Source organism: Varroa destructor, unplaced genomic scaffold, assembly GCF_002443255.2.
Source record: "Varroa destructor unplaced genomic scaffold, Vdes_3.0 BEIS01000004.1, whole genome shotgun sequence".
Taxonomy (NCBI): domain Eukaryota; kingdom Metazoa; phylum Arthropoda; class Arachnida; order Mesostigmata; family Varroidae; genus Varroa; species Varroa destructor.
The window spans coordinates 6,525,492-6,542,731 of record NW_019211457.1 but is presented as its reverse complement, the minus strand read 5'-3'; the positions used below and the strand labels follow the sequence as shown (position 1 = coordinate 6,542,731).

General features: G+C 43.4%; 2 protein-coding genes across 13 annotated transcripts in view; one reads left to right on the top strand and one right to left on the bottom strand.

Moving 5' to 3' along the window:
• The window catches only part of LOC111248838 (uncharacterized), an 88,567-nt gene that overhangs the window by 54,608 nt on the left and 16,719 nt on the right, over positions 1-17,240 (bottom strand). For all 3 annotated transcript variants that reach the window (XM_086988446.1, XM_086988447.1, XM_086988448.1), the window contains one exon: positions 11,533-11,595. In XM_086988446.1, the coding sequence (XP_086844572.1) occupies positions 11,533-11,595 (63 nt within the window). The remainder of the gene's footprint in view (positions 1-11,532; positions 11,596-17,240) is intronic.
• On the top strand, positions 222-16,550 carry LOC111249936 (uncharacterized). 10 transcript variants are annotated; one of them, XM_086988451.1, is made up of 5 exons: positions 222-363; positions 4,311-4,489; positions 5,273-5,383; positions 6,817-6,930; positions 7,174-12,071. In XM_086988451.1, the coding sequence occupies exons 2-4, from the start codon at positions 4,390-4,392 to the stop codon at positions 6,906-6,908; spliced, it is 303 nt and encodes a 100-aa protein (XP_086844577.1). In that variant the 5' UTR covers positions 222-363; positions 4,311-4,389; the 3' UTR covers positions 6,909-6,930; positions 7,174-12,071. The 10 variants fall into 10 exon arrangements, 5 of the variants coding, with proteins under 5 accessions (XP_086844577.1, XP_086844578.1, XP_086844579.1 ...); XR_002673127.2 differs by lacking the exon at positions 222-363 and adding an exon at positions 15,775-16,550 and having other exon boundaries at positions 376-4,489; positions 5,273-5,420; positions 7,174-15,671; XR_015327358.1 differs by lacking the exon at positions 222-363 and having other exon boundaries at positions 390-4,489; positions 5,273-5,420; positions 7,174-7,470; positions 9,242-12,071.

The following is a 17,240-nucleotide window of genomic DNA, read 5'->3' as shown; positions in this document are numbered from 1 at the left end:
CCTTAACAACAATCGCTGCTGTTAGCCTTTAACCGGCGGAACTCTTTGACAAGATTCTCAATTTTGCTATTACATAGGTTACACCGCAATTCAGTTCTTCGAGTTTTTTTTTTCTTGTTTTTATATCCCGCGTTTGTTCTCCGGTTTTCGTTTAAGGAAACATACACAGCGCCAGCGGTTGGAGCGCACGACCACCGGGTGCCGCCATCTTGCTGCATTTGCTGCTACTCATTCGTCCAGTTGTCCGTCCGCTCATTCGACCAACGAAAGTCACTCGCCACTATCACCACCAGACCCTATTGGCGCTGATTCTGCGGCTGCTACTAAGCGCCAGCAGCGCTCTGTCGTCCACTGATGCTGCTGGTACGTGCTGTCTATTGTTACGGCTGCTGCTGTTGTTGTTGTTTCTCCTGCTGGTGGTGGTGCTGCTGCTGCTGCTATGGCCGCCGCTGGTGTTCTGGTCTATAGCCAGTGCGGCTGCCGCTCTGGTCTTGCGCGCCGCCGGTGGCAGCTGGTGGCTGCTACTGGAGCTCAACGTTGCTCACCGATCGCTTCCTAGCAGCCATAGAGAGGAGGAGTGACGGTGCCGCTGGTCGGGAGCATCAGTCAGTTGCTGGCGTCTTTTTTTTCTACAATAAGGGGCGCCGCCAACGCCGTCACCGCCGCTGCTGCTGCTGCTGCAATGGACGCGGCTGCATCTGCTGGCGCTGTTGTTGCTGGAAGTCGTATCGCCGTGTGGCGGCAGCAAGGCAACAACCGCTGGAGTTGTAGCAGACTACACGTCCATGCTGCGCTACCGGTCGAATTGTTTTTTGCGTTCTTATCGTTGGAAATGGCTCCGGTGCTTTTTCCTACGCCAGCGAATATGGCGTAACTAAATGAGGGCGGTAAAGCAAACGCTGCTCCGACGGAACCGTTCAAAGAGTCGTTCAGCTCAGCAAGTAACAACAACAGCAGCAGCAGCCGCAGCAACGATCAGTTCAGTTAAACTCAGCGCGGCTTGCCGTTCTCTGTCGTTTTCACCAGTAGGAGCCGACCTTGTAGTAATAATACTATCGAGTTCAATGCGCTGACGATGACAACAACAACAACAACAACAACAACAATAAGCGAGCACCAGCAATGTTTGGTGCGGGCGTGGCTAACGTAGCCGATGCGTTAGACGCCGCGATTTTACGTGGCTCGTCGTTGTTTATAGGGTGTATTCTGTTATTCAATAGCGTCTATGGAGTAACGAGAGGTTTGTGTTTATGTTAGTACCTATACGGTAGGTGCCTACTGCTGCTGCTGCCGCCGCCGTCGACGGTACCGTCATCCACAGCCATTTTCTCTTTTGACTGTCCCTGACTATCGCTGCTGGATTCTTCCGTTGCCTATTGCTTTCTTAGCCGTGCTGAGTGTTGCTGCTGCTGCCTTCTCTGCTCCGCTCTGCTCTGGCTTTCCCCAACGACGATAATATTAATAATAGCAGCCGCGGCCTTAGCATTCACAATCATCGTATTCGGCGACCATGAGCGCCTATGAGCTGTTGTGAGCATGTACGAGTCTGGTTCGTCTGTTTCACTCGCGTCTCGGGCCCCCGCCAGCAGCAAATCAACCAAACAAACAAGTCTAGGTAAGCAACTGAGTCGTTCACAGCAGGCCAATTCACCAGCAACGTCATGCGGCAATAAGGGACAGCAGCAGCTCTAGCAAGAGAGCCCGCTTTCGTCGAACTTCGGGTCACGCCGATAGTGGGCGAGGCTCACGTTGTCGTCAACAGGGAAGGCGACGAACAGGGAGAATCTGAGTCGTCACATCGATCTAGCAGACGCCGTCAGCCAACCAGACGCGAAAGCCAGCCACAAACATGAAATGAATGGAACAGAAACACCGCAGCAACAAAGCCGCATGCAGAAGGCCACACTGGACGTCCGATGTTTGTTCCTGCGGCGGAGAGAGGATTTTCGATCGTCCGCCCCGGCCTGTTATCCAAACAACCAGTCCACAACGAGCCCAGCATGAACAGCCCAGTTGAAATAGAGACAACATGAAATCGCTGCCGCTGTTGGTGCTGGTTTTGGCGTCGCGGACGGTTTTGTCCGGCAGCGCAACTCATCAGTCGGGGACAGAGTAGAACAGAAGCGACAATTTCAACCACGTTGATTCTGATAGAAGCATGAAGGGATGAAAACCGGCAAAGCTAGCGACAACAGGATGCCACTGAAACGAAACTGAAAGAAAAACGTGTGTCCACCAATCGTAGTAGGATTTTTTGCCTCTATTCGCTACTTTCGCCAGTAGCGCTAGTCTAGTCGGGCGTGATACCACACCGGTTTCCGAATGAAGAAGAGTCTTTTACTTTTTCTACCCAACGCCACAGAACAGGTTGGCGTAGCGGGCCCTGCGATCACGAGGACCGCAGTTCAAGACACAACTACAAAGACATGAATCGACACGCATACGAACGCGGGTGTAAACGACTGCTGATAGAGATACGAAGTGTGTGTTGCCGAGAGACGGGACTGTGTAGCGAGTCGCATCGTAAAAAGACAGAAAGAAAAGCGGAGCCAACTGCGGCGATTATGGGGGCTTCATCAACGCCACTAAAAGCAGCCGTAACAGCAATGCGAACAGTATTAATTTAATTGCGACAGTAATAATAGCTATTCGTTGTTACTATTGTTGCTGCTGTCTAATAAAAAATGGGCAAAAATCAGATAAAATCAGGTCAGCAACAGTTCATCTGTTGTACCAACGAGCACAAGAGGGAACAAACAGTTTGTGGGCATACAGGCGACGTGCAAAGGACTGCGCGTGGGCCCTTGTCGATCTGCTGGTGAAGTTGCACTAATGGCCCAGCGTGTCAGACCAGCCGCCAGCTCCCTGCGATAAGAAAAACGAAGGAACCGGCAGAGCCTAAAGGTGCAGCACACGCAATAGCAACGACAGAAAAAGAGTTATTTGGAGTTATCGACACGTTGCCAACAGCTCGGGCACCGATGATGGCGACAACGGCTACGATTGTCCTAATGATGGTCGTGATTGTGTTGCTGCTGCTGTTGCCGATGATGATGATGAAGATTATGACGATTCGAAGTGAAAAGTTCAACTCTCCTGAAAACTGCTCGGTGCCGATGGCAGTTCTTCTTCTGCCTCCTTTCTCTTTCTTTTTGTCGACTTCCCCTTTTACAGAATCGCTACAACTATTGTAGACAGCAGAAAATCATAATGGAGCATTGGACGGAGTCAACGCCACAGCCTTTACAAAGGCGGCGGCAGCAGCAGCAGCAGATAAACAAAATTCGACCACTCAAAAGTAAAAAAGGAGAGACAGAAGAAGAGAAAGCAGTCGGAGTTACCAATAGACAACAGAGCCAGAGAATCTAACAACAGAAGAATCCCTACTACAGGGGAATACGAAAAAGGGGATATAGTTAGGGAAGGACGGATAATGTAAACATTGAGTATCCCGACAGACGCGACCGTCGGAGTCAAATCGACGTCGACCTTTAAAGATAATCGGACGCGGGAGTGATGGCGGCGCTGGGCTCGTTTTGCGGCGCGTGATCCAAACGCAGCTCGACGCTCTCACTGGTTAGATCGTACTGAGCGGTGACTCTATGGGTTGACTTTCTTCATGGGTTTTGTCAGCGATAACAAAGCCCGGCGTCAGTGAACGTTGCTAAGATTCGTATAGGGGGTGCAATTTCGGTGTCATGACATTGACACTGTTGGAGAAGCTTGTGATAGGCCAAATCATTGGCCGTTTCGTATGTCCACAAGTAGTTGTTAATAGGAGATGGACGAAGGACAAATAGACGGTATTAGTGAGTGAGTAAAGGAATAACGTCGTCTAACGCAAATAATAACAATAAGTAAAAATTGGTGTTATTTAGTTTACTGTAAGAAGCACACTGATAAATTCAAACTAGAATTGATGGATGTGTTTCACTGTACAAAAAGATTAATTTTGAAATAAGCAAAACATATGATGATGTTTCGCTATTTCGGATAGCCTTAGGCGACACAGTGGAATTTCTGTGCAGATCTACCTAAAAATTTGTCGTCAATCAGCTAGATAGGTAATATATTTAATAAATGCTTTGCTCGACGCCAACAGATATATTGTATAACAGTTACATAGTGGTATTACCCTTCTAGAACGTTCGAAGATCGCTTTATCCCGAATTTCAATTCAAGTTTTAGCACTACTACACAAGAGACAATATGGACATTTACCATTTCGCAGGTAGATATTCTACCAACTACAACAATTCAACACGGTCGCCAGCTCTCTACCGCCATGTCTATGTCATTTTTGTTCACAGCATCGGCCACAGATATCGATATATGCGGTCCTTAAGTAATTATAGCATGGACTGATGGGTGAGAAAAATTCTACAATCAATGATTACTCAACGTGGATGTATGCTTGCACCGAAATCGCTTGAGCAGCGTTTAACTCGCCGACCGACCGACAGACGAAGCGAGAGCCCTAGTTCAAGTGGTAAGCACTTGTGCATCAACGATACTTCAAAACATCTATGATAAAGTTGCGCAGACATGCGCGATCGTCATATCACAGAGTAAACATACGTTGTGATGAAATCATGTATGAGCCATACATATGCTATTATGAAAAATAGGCTCAGACACAATAAACGTGCAGTAATTTTTTACCTTTCGGATCTGTGCCCGTGCCAGCTTTCGACAAATAACATTTCGTAATCGTCTGCTCTATTTTTTCCATTTATATATTATATGACCCTAGTTTGTGTCTTATTTATAATAATATGCTTATCTATTCGCATCTGTAAATTTCGTTTTTGTCTGATCTGTTCCGAAACCGTTGTACACAAATGTACTGCTTGCATGAGCACACCGACCAAATACGAATGAAACCGAATTGATACAGAGCGCAAGCTCAAGCCAGACATTTACTAAGCGATCGACATCAGAGGGTTATTTTCGTAAGGTAAACAAAAAATTCCATTCAAAAAATTAGCTGACCATCAAGTAATCTTTTTGTCATTTCGCTGTGCTAGTTTCGGCAGTAATTTGTACTTCAACGATGAATTGAAGTGGAGCAGAAACGCCGCAGAGTGGCCTTGATCTAAGGTCAATATTACAAAAGCGGAATAGCTTCGAAATTATTCGAAAATATTGATTAAAAAAATAGTCGTCAATCAACTAGGTACATAAAGCTATCTAGGGCCACTCGATATCATTATAGTCTTCAAGTCGCGGAAAAATGAAAAAATCCTCTAAAAAAGATGGCGTCATTTTTCAGATTTTTTCATGAGTTCTATGAACGATGAAACGCCTCTGAGCTCAACAGCCATGGAGCTTCCAAAGGGTGAGAGAAGATGCTTCAATTGCCGCGAAGTGGTGAGACAGCGAGGTTCGTCGATAGGTCGGCGTCATTAATGAGGAAATCGGTACTTCGCGTTATTAAATAGCTATTTATTACCAAAACAACTCAAGAGTTTCTGACGGATGGGGGTCCACATTGACTACTTTGCCGATGCTTTCCGTCTGACAGAGCGAAAAATATAAGCCCATTACAACCATACCGTCGCGATAACCGTTACATGCTCAGTCGACTGTAGGCAGGGGACGGTTGCACAGTGGTTCCGAGAGGTCTAATATCTAGTAGCTGCTGTTCCTAAAAAGAAGTAAAAGGCGAAGCATGTATTTTTTTAGCGTCTACGCCAGTGGCACATCGAGAACATACAGTAATGTGGCCGGGATATTTTAGCCGGCTATTTTTCTTCTCTTGCCTTATTCACAAATCCTACCAAAACCAGGCTGCTGTCGTGTTTGCAGGCCTGGCCCGTTTTGCTCTCTCCTCGACCCGTACCGTTCAATATGCGGCAGAATTAATTCTATCCTACCGTGTCTAGTCGTTCTATCCTACTGTCTCTCTACTTTTCCTCAGCCACGTCTCGATAACGCGGTCGCTCAGCCCAACACCTTGTAGTTGCGCCCCCCTGTGCTGCCGACATCCTTATGCATACAAATCGCATTTACATGATTAAATTCCCACCACCTTCCACCCTAGTGTCCTTCGTCGGCACAGTCTGATTATGTGGTGGTTCGAGGGGTAAAAAGAGCTTCCAGTAACAAAAAGGGGTGATGTGTGCAGTGGTTGGAAGCAATGAGCACGGGTGCTCCAAGTCGGGTATCCTATGCCTGCCGTATCGTTAGCAGACACCGATCGACATAGGCAGCGTTCCTTGGTTCTTCACCGGCCTGCCTATTCGTCCTTCGACGTCAGTCTCGTGTAGCCTCCCTGGCCCTACGTAGCAAGTCACAAAGAATTGAGGGAGAAGCCGAAGGACGATATCCTGGTAGTGATGGTGCTAATACGTGCGGTAATTTTTACAGTCGTTGTAGCAGCAGTGGTGATAGTCTAGGCACTTACAGCTAGTGCAGCACACTTTGGCAGGCAGCTAGGAGCACAAGTAAAACAACGAAACTGATTCAGTAGCTCATGGGACGTAAACGCGAAGTGCGTAACATCGACCGAGCAGCCATCGTACTCGTCCCAGCATTCGCAGTCGAAGCTGGTAACTTGTGTTGGGAACGATGGGGCAAAGTTGAAGTGGTGTCCGTATCCAACTGCGATGCGACATAAGTAAGGGCAGATATAAAAACAACCCCTCCACCATTCGGCCATGTCCGATTTATCCCAATAGGAAACTCGGTCGGTGCATTTCAGTCGCATCACTTTCTATCGCTATTGTCCAGTTATTTGCTTGAACATGCATTTACAACCTTTGCACGACGCATGTTTTCTCTACTCATCGTTTTAACCCTTTCTGGCATCCCTAGGGTCAAAACCGCTCAAAGCACATCGATTGTCCAGCCTGTACGCATGCGTCCGCAAGACAACACGAAGCGGGCAGAACACGTGCGATCAGTGATCGTGTGCGCATCTAATATCGGGTAAGTTGAGTGGAAAAAAGTGAGCAAAAAACTTTTGCTAATAACTACCTTGTAAGTCAAAAAAGCCAGCAACATATATAAACGGTGGCTCTAGCCGAGACGCAGATTCTCTACGATTACGCACAGTTTGAAATGATGATGACTATGTACTATGTCTAATGTACCGCCACCTAAATATTACCCGAATATTCCACTGAGGGAACACGTAAAGCTGCGCATACCAAAATCAGTATTTTTTCACAGCGTCGACTGCTTTTCTCTGGATAGCTGTGTTCCGCAATGAGGACAACATAACGAAATTGTTCTTAGCCACCGGCAACCCGTGACTGACAGTGGAGCAGACCGAAGCTTCTGCTTCCGATTTGCGACTCTTTACTTCCACACGACTTAGGAAGCAAAACAATAGAAAGTACTCGTCAGCCCGTATACCTGTATATCCCGAAAAATAGGCCAGCAAAAAAAACCCAAAGTAAACCCGTTATAGGTGAACTTTGGGAGAACATGCTGACGCTAGCGACGTTAACGATTGAGAATGCTGATGTAAGTTTGAGCTCTTTAGACGACTGGGCAATGGTGGACGGAACTTAGCAGGCGCACGCCCGTCTTCTAGTTCGCGTCGGCGTAATCAAATGCTGGGTGGTCGTTTCTCTACCCGAAAAAACATAGGAACACGTGTTAAGTGCGTTATGTATTATTCCAACATCGTAAGTGAGCTATTTACGAGGGGTGGTAGCTAACGAGGTCTTCGGAGTGTTTGAAGCTCCCTTGCCGCGTCTTGCTTGGTAGCGTGGGTAGCGTGAAGTCGCATGTTAATCAAATGCATGTAATAAAACGATACATAGGTAATAGGTCAATAATTAATGCATGGTTCGTTCGGTGCTTCCATAGATCATATGTAAAAACAGCTGGATGGCCAAAACTAGCGACCGTTTTTAGAGCACAGAAAGGGACAGTCCGAATAAAGCCATGCCAGAAACTAAGTGTAAGTCTTTACAGAACAATATACACATTTCCAGAAAATATTATTTCCTTATAGGAATAATATCACAATACATTATTTATGGAACGCTAGATCCTACACTATTCTTTGCAACAAATCGATTATACGAAAGGTCATATATATATATACCACCCACCCTAACTCAAGCTCAAGCACTTATCCCATTTGCGCATGTAAACACGACTACGCAAGCACGCTGCAGGTCTAGGCATTCTCAGCCTGAAACCGAATTAGGAACAACGTTGGAGTTGTTCCCTCATACAGCTATATTATCCCCTTGTTGTCCTATTATGTTATATTTGTTGTCCTATTATGTTTGACTCGATTTTTCACGCTCCCATCAGCCTGTTATTATGGACGCACTGCCGTATTATCGAACTTATTCCGTTAGTTTAACTAATTCCATATTCAAACGGTTTAATCTCAATCGTACTAAGTAATGAGCCACATCAATTATGTTGTCTCGCTTCGAACCGGTAACTCATGCACGAACGTTCCTCTACCTAGCCACTCCCAACCTTTGAGATACCTATTCAAAAATGTCTTTCTGTTACTTTTTTGGCAAAAGATAATTATTCCGAGACGCACCGTTTTCAGACAGAATTGTCTCGCCGAAAGTCCAGTCAATAAATCATCAAGCCCATTTTCGATGAGACGATAGACACATGGGTAGTTTTTAAACGATACAAACTTCTGCGATCACTTAACGAAAGTTTTGATAGGTATAACATTTGTGATTGTTGCCATTACGAATTTAGTCATGCACAAGAATTAGCAGACAACGTGAAACGGTACAAATTTAAGAGTACTATTTTTACCTTTTCCGGCATTACCATTAGTAAACATTAGTCGATTGCATAACCTCTGCGCGGCCCAGCACAGTAGCAAACACTGATGAGGTGCTTTGCACCGCACTCGATGCCTTCACATAAGGCCACTATAAGGTGAGATATTCCAGTTGCAGCATAACGATTACGCTAAAAGTGGTCCTAGGTAAACAGTCCGTTCCGACAATTAAAGATCACTACGTCTAACAACTTTCTAGTCAACTATCGACACTAATATATATATATATATATATATATATATATATATATGTGTGTGTGTTAGTGACGTGTATACATTATTGTTGTTGCTGTTGTTGTCGTCTAACGCGACTGATACTTACGTTTTCTGCCTATAATAGTTAACGTTACCACCGTTAAAGCTACAACCATCGTTGTGCTGCTAGACGTATGTCTAACTTGAGACGAACGATGGAAATTGGGAAGAGAGCACAGCAATAGGGAACTTTCTCTTTTTATTTTTGAGGTAAACGCCCCCGCTCTGCCTAGGCACGCGGGGCGTTCGACGCGGTACATCGCTGCCAAGCCCTCACGTGTTTAGCCCATGCGTAATTTTTGCTGTGGAGCAGGGGGCATATGACAGGTCCTGTTTGCCTCTGTTGCCGCCGTTACCGTTCATAATGGTGGCGCTTCGACGGCAGCAGTAGTACCATGATCAGTCAAAGTGAACGAACTAACAAAGAAGCCGCTGACCAGCTCACAAATCCAATGCGCGGGTGCTCTTGCTGGTGCTGCCACTGAGATCAGGGAACATAGCTGAAGTCTGGATTGGGCTGAAGTACTTCTCTGCGAAGAACGCAAGCGTTTGACAAAGTAACGCAATATCACTCGGAAGTGCTGCTCGAACGAGCAATAAACCAAGCAGTGAAAGAAGCAATAGACGGTTGCGTGTAGATGGAGAATGCAAGAAAAAATGAGCAAAAAGCAATTCAGTGAATTCGCATAGAAGGAACCAAGTATGCTTACGCTGGCGTAGGCCTAAATGAGCGCCAAATGATGCATCTTTATTTGATTGAAAAAACCAATCCAGAGTAGCTCGTTTACTAGTGGACCTGTGAAATGTAATGCTAGTGAGCTGAAAGATAGAGAACGACTTCCTTGAGGAGCCAAGGATCTTTGCTAAAACTTCGACGGAATGAAGTTAGATAAATTCAACGATAGTCATCGATCGAATAAATACAATTCTCTAACTATTAACTCTTTCATAGTAGCAAGTTACGAGATGAATATATGTCTCAGTGCCCAAACTAGAAGTTGTAGCATGATCGGCACAAGGAACAATCTTACTGAGTCTTACAATGTACATATTGTCAGATACTCGTACAACGATCCCTTTAGGCTACTTGGACAGAATGAACGGACAAATTGTTCTGACAATATCATTAATATCATACCAACCCGCCTAATATTGACTAACACAATATACATGACGCTCACTTCAACTAAATTTTAACTACGGAAAAAATGCCAAAGCTTATTATCTGTAGAACATACGTTTCTAATGTACATGGTAGCTAAAGGCCTGTCGTAACAGTAATTCTTGCCCGCTAAAGGCCAAATTCTAGGCCAAATACGAGAGATGACAAACTTCTAGACCATCTGAACTGTCAATACGTGAGCATAATGAGAAATTTCTATTTAGTAGTACAATTAATTATGTAGAGTTTGAGGAAGCAGATAGTGGAACGGATGCACTGACCGCAGTAGCCCTGGAAGAGCACGTAAGAATGCCTGCACTGAGGAAAAACGCACCCTGTTTTTTTCTATGTTTGTTCCCTTCCGTTCTTCCCCGTTAATGTATATCCCTCAGTGTCTGTTGAATTCTGATGTAAATTAAGTGGGTTGGTCTGTGTCAGTCGTGATGGGAAAATCGTCGTAACACGTAGTTTACGCTTTTTCCGCGGGACATTTATTAGAGAAATGAATCAGGGCAAAATTCTAGTTTTAGATTAGTGACCTGGAGAATATCTCAAGGAAAGAAGGTGGTCAGTGTGGCGCATTTTGTTAATAAACAAGTCATCAAATTGGAACAGTTACGAAAGCCAGATAAATTTAAACAGATCCTCAATTGATATATTGTTCGAAACAAGAACAGAAAAACTGCAAGCCTAATAATAAATGCTAGTTTTAATCGTAACAAGTGGTGATATCAAAAGTACAAGTATATTCAAAGACTTTTTCGGTGGGCAAATAGAACTGAGCTGAAACATTTCCTTATCAGAATTAACCCGAACAGCTCGTCATAAGGGACTTTCAGTAGCTTACGTGCAGCTCATGCCATCCTAGCGACAAGATCCGCTAGGATTAGTCAGAAATCTCAATCTAAAGAAATATCAGCTGTACAAACTCTACCCCCCTCCCACCTCTTACTTACTCAGATGATCAGCCGATCAGCTTAGCCCGTATTTTCAACCTCATGTTTCTGCTTTGTACAAGCATACGAAAAAAATAACTATGGTGACATAAGCGGGGTTTACGCGCTCAGACACCCACACACACACACACAGACACAGAGCGGTCAGCGATAATGTTTAAGATAATAGCAGTGATTCCTTAACAAAGAAAAACATGTCATGAAGAAACCAATGGGTATTAGCTAATACGCTGACTGGTTGCGCAATTCTAATTGATAAATATTATAGATAACGTGTGAATATTTCGGCCTGTTTTTCGGCCAATCGACCTGTTTTTAATATGGTGCTGTAATAATATACCCGTAAACAAGAAAAGTTTGGCTACATGACCTTCGGCACTTACCTTGGTGACCAAGGTGGACGGACGAGGTTTAGGTGCTTTCCTTAGGCGAGGTGCAACATCTACCTGAAAATTGCAGAGAATACACACATCCGAGTCTTTGTTTGGTTATTCGTTCCTTTCAAGAGATAGAAATGACCTAAAAGCCGTTGTAGGTGGTGCCCGCTTGGCAATCATCAAAACACTGACAAGTACGAAGTTGATATTTGTCGGACGGCCAACGGTTTGTGTAGTAAAGTGATATAGCAAAAGCCAATTTTATTATTTTCAAGAATACACAAACAAATGCCTGACCCTCTCTACTTATTTGCGTATGTTTTGCAGTATATAGCAAATTATGTAGGTAGGAATAGTGTTGATAACGTATCCTGTACAAGGGTACTCTCGAATCTCTAAGTGCATTGCCATGATTATCACAGACTTGTCGTTACTTCTGGTCCAAATTTCATCGTCGGCAAAATGTCCACTAGAGCGCATATTGTCATTTCATAGCTCTATTAAATAAAAATAAAATCAAATAAAAAAAAGTGTAAGTACAACAACTGCTTTCGTTTCGAACTAAAGTGTTTTCCCGCGTATTTTCAAACCTATCCTTTTTGACGACCGAATCACTTTTCATAAAGGCACAGCCACCATACTGACATAAAGTAAATAAAGGGTAATAATTATAATCTTATAATCATTTCGGTAAAAAGGGGGGTGACGTTTAACAGTACACATAGGACAATATACCTTTAGCAGTAAGAAGTATTGCACAATTTAAACACATCCTGGTTATGTCCTTGAAAATCTCTGTGTTTCTTCGTAACGTAAGAAGTAAGGGAAATATAGCCCTTTTGTATCACTTTTATCATACAGTTTCTTTATGATACACGTTAAACAATTATGAAATTTTTCCTATATAATGGATTTTAATAATATCAAACGGGATATATATAACATATAAATATGCCAACAGGCAATCATAGGAGCGCTTAAATAAAGAAAGATATTAAACTATTATAAAATATTATATACGCTAAACCTGCATGATAGTACTTACTACTTTTAAAAATTATCTTGTATAAAAATAGAATAAAAAGTAACTAAATAATGATTTTCGTTAAACATTAATGCCATAATTACATTTTTTCCTATTACAATTAGAAGCACGCTTTCTGTCAGCAACTAGCTATAATAACTAATAAAATAAAAACATTCGCAGCACAACATTACACCTAAATAAAAATATATGTCGCAGTCGAAACAGGCTACCAGATTCATCATAATAGTACTTCCTCAAAGTTTATTGCCAAAACATGAGATATACATGATCCAGTCTCATCGACAGCCAGTACATCGTGTTCAGTCATAAAATAACATAAAAAAGTTAGATGATTGGCTTGTGTACACGTGCATTAATCTAACAAACCTTTGTATAAAGCATGTTATTAAAAATGACAATAATAACAACAAAAGGGAGAACTCAAGTTCACACCCTTTGCTCGGTCCTTCAGTGATTTGGTGCTACCCACATACGTTGCGGATGCTTAGCCATCGTTTTTACTTCTATAAGTGTTTTACTTATTCTAGCAAAACTGTTGTCTCTACCTTTTAAGTCTTTTCCACAATAGCGCATCGCATTTTTTGTTTTCGCTATTAATAAACTGCCGTTTTCAAATTCGGAGGAACCTGGTGCACTGTATCAGGGCTCCGGGCGGAATGAAAATGTTTCTTTGTACGCACCAGCCATTCAGCTCTCTTCGAGTTTGTTCCAAATACCTCGGCCCATCCGGGCACTACACACACAGGCACACACACGTCAGAGGGAGGCGAAAGAGTGCCCCACGGAATTGACGACAATAGCCGTAACACATTGCTCTACATCTGCTTCGTGTTGCCCTCCAAACTTGACTGGATTATGAGCACGAGTCGACATGGCGAACGGACATGCATTCCATTCGCTTGGATTATACACACGATCGAGTATCGGGCACGAGGGCCCCCGGCAACTGCGGGGCATTACGGTTCAGCGTCGGGCTGGCCCACGTATGCGTGGTCGACCTCACAAAGAGCGATCAGTCTCAGCATACTTTCATTGGCGCCAACGGATCCACTTCAGCGGGCGGACATTATGAGAGCACACTACCGTGTAGATCAGAAGCTAAACAACATATGTATAAATATGAACTAAAATCAATAGCTTTATTTAGAATAGAGTATAACAAGAGCCGGAAAAAAACAATCTCTAACAGACAATAGTTGTGCTTAGTGGTAATCATATGAAACATTTTCATACTAATATCCCCGTAAATTACAAGATATAATAAACGTACGGGATACTTACTTGCAGAGTGTGTCACTGACAGGATAAACAAATTATTTCTACCGTAACCCAGTCTGTCGTACACCTTCCTCTTCGCGAAACATTAGTGCGATGTTAAGTCTGTAACACCTATGACGCACACCTATTACTCGTTCAGCAATTTTGTTTCCCTATTTCTTTTGCGCAACGGTGATTGTAGCACACAATACCCTATCAAAGAGCGCTGGCCACCAAAAGCCAAATGTTAGATCATTACTGCACTCCGAAGAGACCGATAGTAACTGCTGAAACTGGAACTGAACCCAATCCCGATATGTTATCCTTTTAACAATCGCAAGCTGGCCATTGATCTGTTGCTGCCAGTACGGCGAAGGTAGCGGCGGGATCTAATCATCGTGGATAAGTTCAGAATGTTACAGGCTGGATGTAAGCAGCATCTACCCAGGCTTGATAGCCTGCTGGCCACTCCCTACGGTAGCTTTTCGGTTATCGACGCAGAAAGAGCGGAGAGGCAAAAGCATCTCCCAAGAGAGCTGCCCCTATGGTCCTAATCAGTGACAACCAACTACTGTACAGATCCAAGCCTTTTATACCTACCATTGATATATCTTCAGTTGGCCATATGTTTATGTTGATAATTTTGTCTACAGATATTACGTGCTTTGCCCATGCAGGTCCGCATTTATCAACGTTTGTAATACTTATATTAGTTAACTGGCAGTGCCAAAACAAAAAATCTGCTTCTGATGTAAATTACTAATGCATATGACGTTGAGACGTGCCATTGAGAAGACTGAAAGGGAGTGAGCATAACACGGTCCATGTAAATGAAGAACAGATCTATGAAGGAGAGGTTTAACAACCTCGGCGTTTTGTATTTACGGTGTTTGAAACAGTTCATAAACTGCGAAGGAGTTCATTGCATTATGGATATAAACATGTTTTATGTAGAAACACCTATCTGAAACATCCGTGACTCTTAAGAGAGATCTTTTTTATGCCTTTATTTAATCATCGTAAGTTCATAGCAAAAACAGCCTCAATGTATCCAGTATCTAATCTATAGGTTGAGAGTATGTCTAACCGTACAAGAATATGGTTACTTTTAGCGAAACACAGATCTACCATCGTTGTAATAGCGCTGAGGCCTAGCAAATCTCAGTACACTTGAGTCATGGCCGTCTGTGACGATTATATCATTTATAGCTATAGTTAGAACGTTCGATGACATTTTACCTGGCAATAATTTCATTACGCATAGCTTTTTTCGATTTCAAGGTCAGTGAGCCAATGACAGTCGGCTTACATCGTTTTGCAATTACCCGCTCCTGCCAGTCTCCGCAACCAAACAACGTTCGCATATATCAATTATTATAAGTATTCGTTCTACATTTATCCGGACTCACATCATCCTTCGCCCCCGTGCTTAACCAAAAAAAAAAAAAGAAACAATGTTACGCCGTCTAACAAGGTGTGTCATTGCAGGACCTGGTCTCGTCTTTGTCCCCGCACTCTGCCATCTTCTTTTCGCTTCGTTTTAGGGGCTGGCCTAAATGGACAGGCTTATTTGAACCCCTCGGGCGGTCACTGATTTTCTCGATTACCGCTGTTCGGCCAGCACCTACCCTAGCCAGCGCTCTTCGTCGATGACTATAAAGGCAAAGTAGACCAGACGGTCGCTGGATTGTCAGAGAGAAGTTGCTTGCTTCAACGCACGACACAGATACCTATTAGTGGGTCAATAAAAAAAGTCGGTATTAAATACATTTTCGAAAACGTACACGGTGTCGCGCCGCACATGTTTAGCAGTGCCTATGGCTAACGCTATAGCTAGCTGGTAAGTAGCTCAACGAAGCAATGTTTTTGCTGAACAGTATCCCAAACAGGATTTGCTGTTCTGTAACGTACGAAAATGTAACCCTAGTAGTTGCTTCCTATAGGCGTATTTCTCGACCGCGACTTCTCGCTCTAAGGATGGATGTTCATCGTGGCGAGGAGATAGCTTTTGCGACGGTCGCCACCGCGCTACTATCATCACCATTGCCGCAGACCAAAACTATGGGAAGAAAACATACTTGGTACTCGTTCGCTCCTTTGCCTACTTTAGCCCTCTTTCTTGGTACCGTTAACCCTCAGCATTTGTTCCTACCGCTCGCACCTTCTCTTCAACTTCATAGTAAATTTTGCCGCCTCCACCTTCTTGCCAGCCGTAAGTTACTTCAGGTAGTTTGCACTTAAATGTGCGCCGTCATTTTGTCTATCTACCCGCTGCAAAAAAACAGTGTACGCCGTTTGGCAGATTTCGATCTTCAATCTCCATCTTTTCTCACATCAATGCGAGAACTGCCACCAGCGAAAGTTTTTTTCGCCTATGTCCTATCCTCCGCTACCACAATTTCGGTGGGTATGACATGGATCGCTCTTTACTAGTGAAATTAAGGTTCGTTCCGGGCGAAACGTCGGCAAGTGAAATGCGCGAGCTGCGTCGCTGGGCGAGTTGGCAGTTGTACTTGGCCGAGACTTAATATATCATCTCGACCGACACCTATATTATAGGCTTACTTGATAAAATTGAAACGGAAGAGGTAAATTAAACGTAAGCGATACAGCGCAAGTGTGTTGATTCGATGAATGGTGGTAATAGCTAAATATGTGGGTAATATGTAAACTTAATAAAAATAATTCTGTGTGTTACGGTATTGTGATTTTTCATTCACGGAGTACTTGTGTCGTGTCAGATAAAAATATATGTATGTCGTTTGCCCAATGTGTTTTGCCCGATATGATATATGTGTTATAAAATCATTATAACAAATATGATTCTTCTTTCTATACATGCATTAAATGCCTATGTATCTCTGACGTCTAAAAATATTATTACTTCGAAACTCTATAATATGATATTCTTGATGCAGATGACTGAAGAATGTCATACGAGATCCACTTGATCTTCTACTATCTTAAATTTTTATTTTTGTTCTTTTTAACACATCTACCGAAAATCGTCTATGGGGGAAAAAAAACAGAATAATGGCAAATCTTTTTCTCCGGCATTTAACATTCTGCCCTTCTATTTTTGTTACGTCGAAGTTGAGTCATAGCTCATGTCGACTTCCAGTAATCCTGCTCTTTCACACCTGCTGATTCAAAACATCGAATGGGTACTACAGTAATTTCGGCTAATCCTTCCTGCTTGACTATGGCACAACAAACAAATCCCTGCCACTTTTTAGATGCTTTTTCTATTCATCTCTACGATGCTCGAATGGCGTTCATGACCAGGAGATGCCCATGCATACATCATGCCACGGCCATCTGTATGGTTTGAAGAGGCCTTACATCTCTCACACATAACAGCATCTACAGCAAATGCGTTTATTAAAAAATGTTCGCTTTAGCCGTTTGC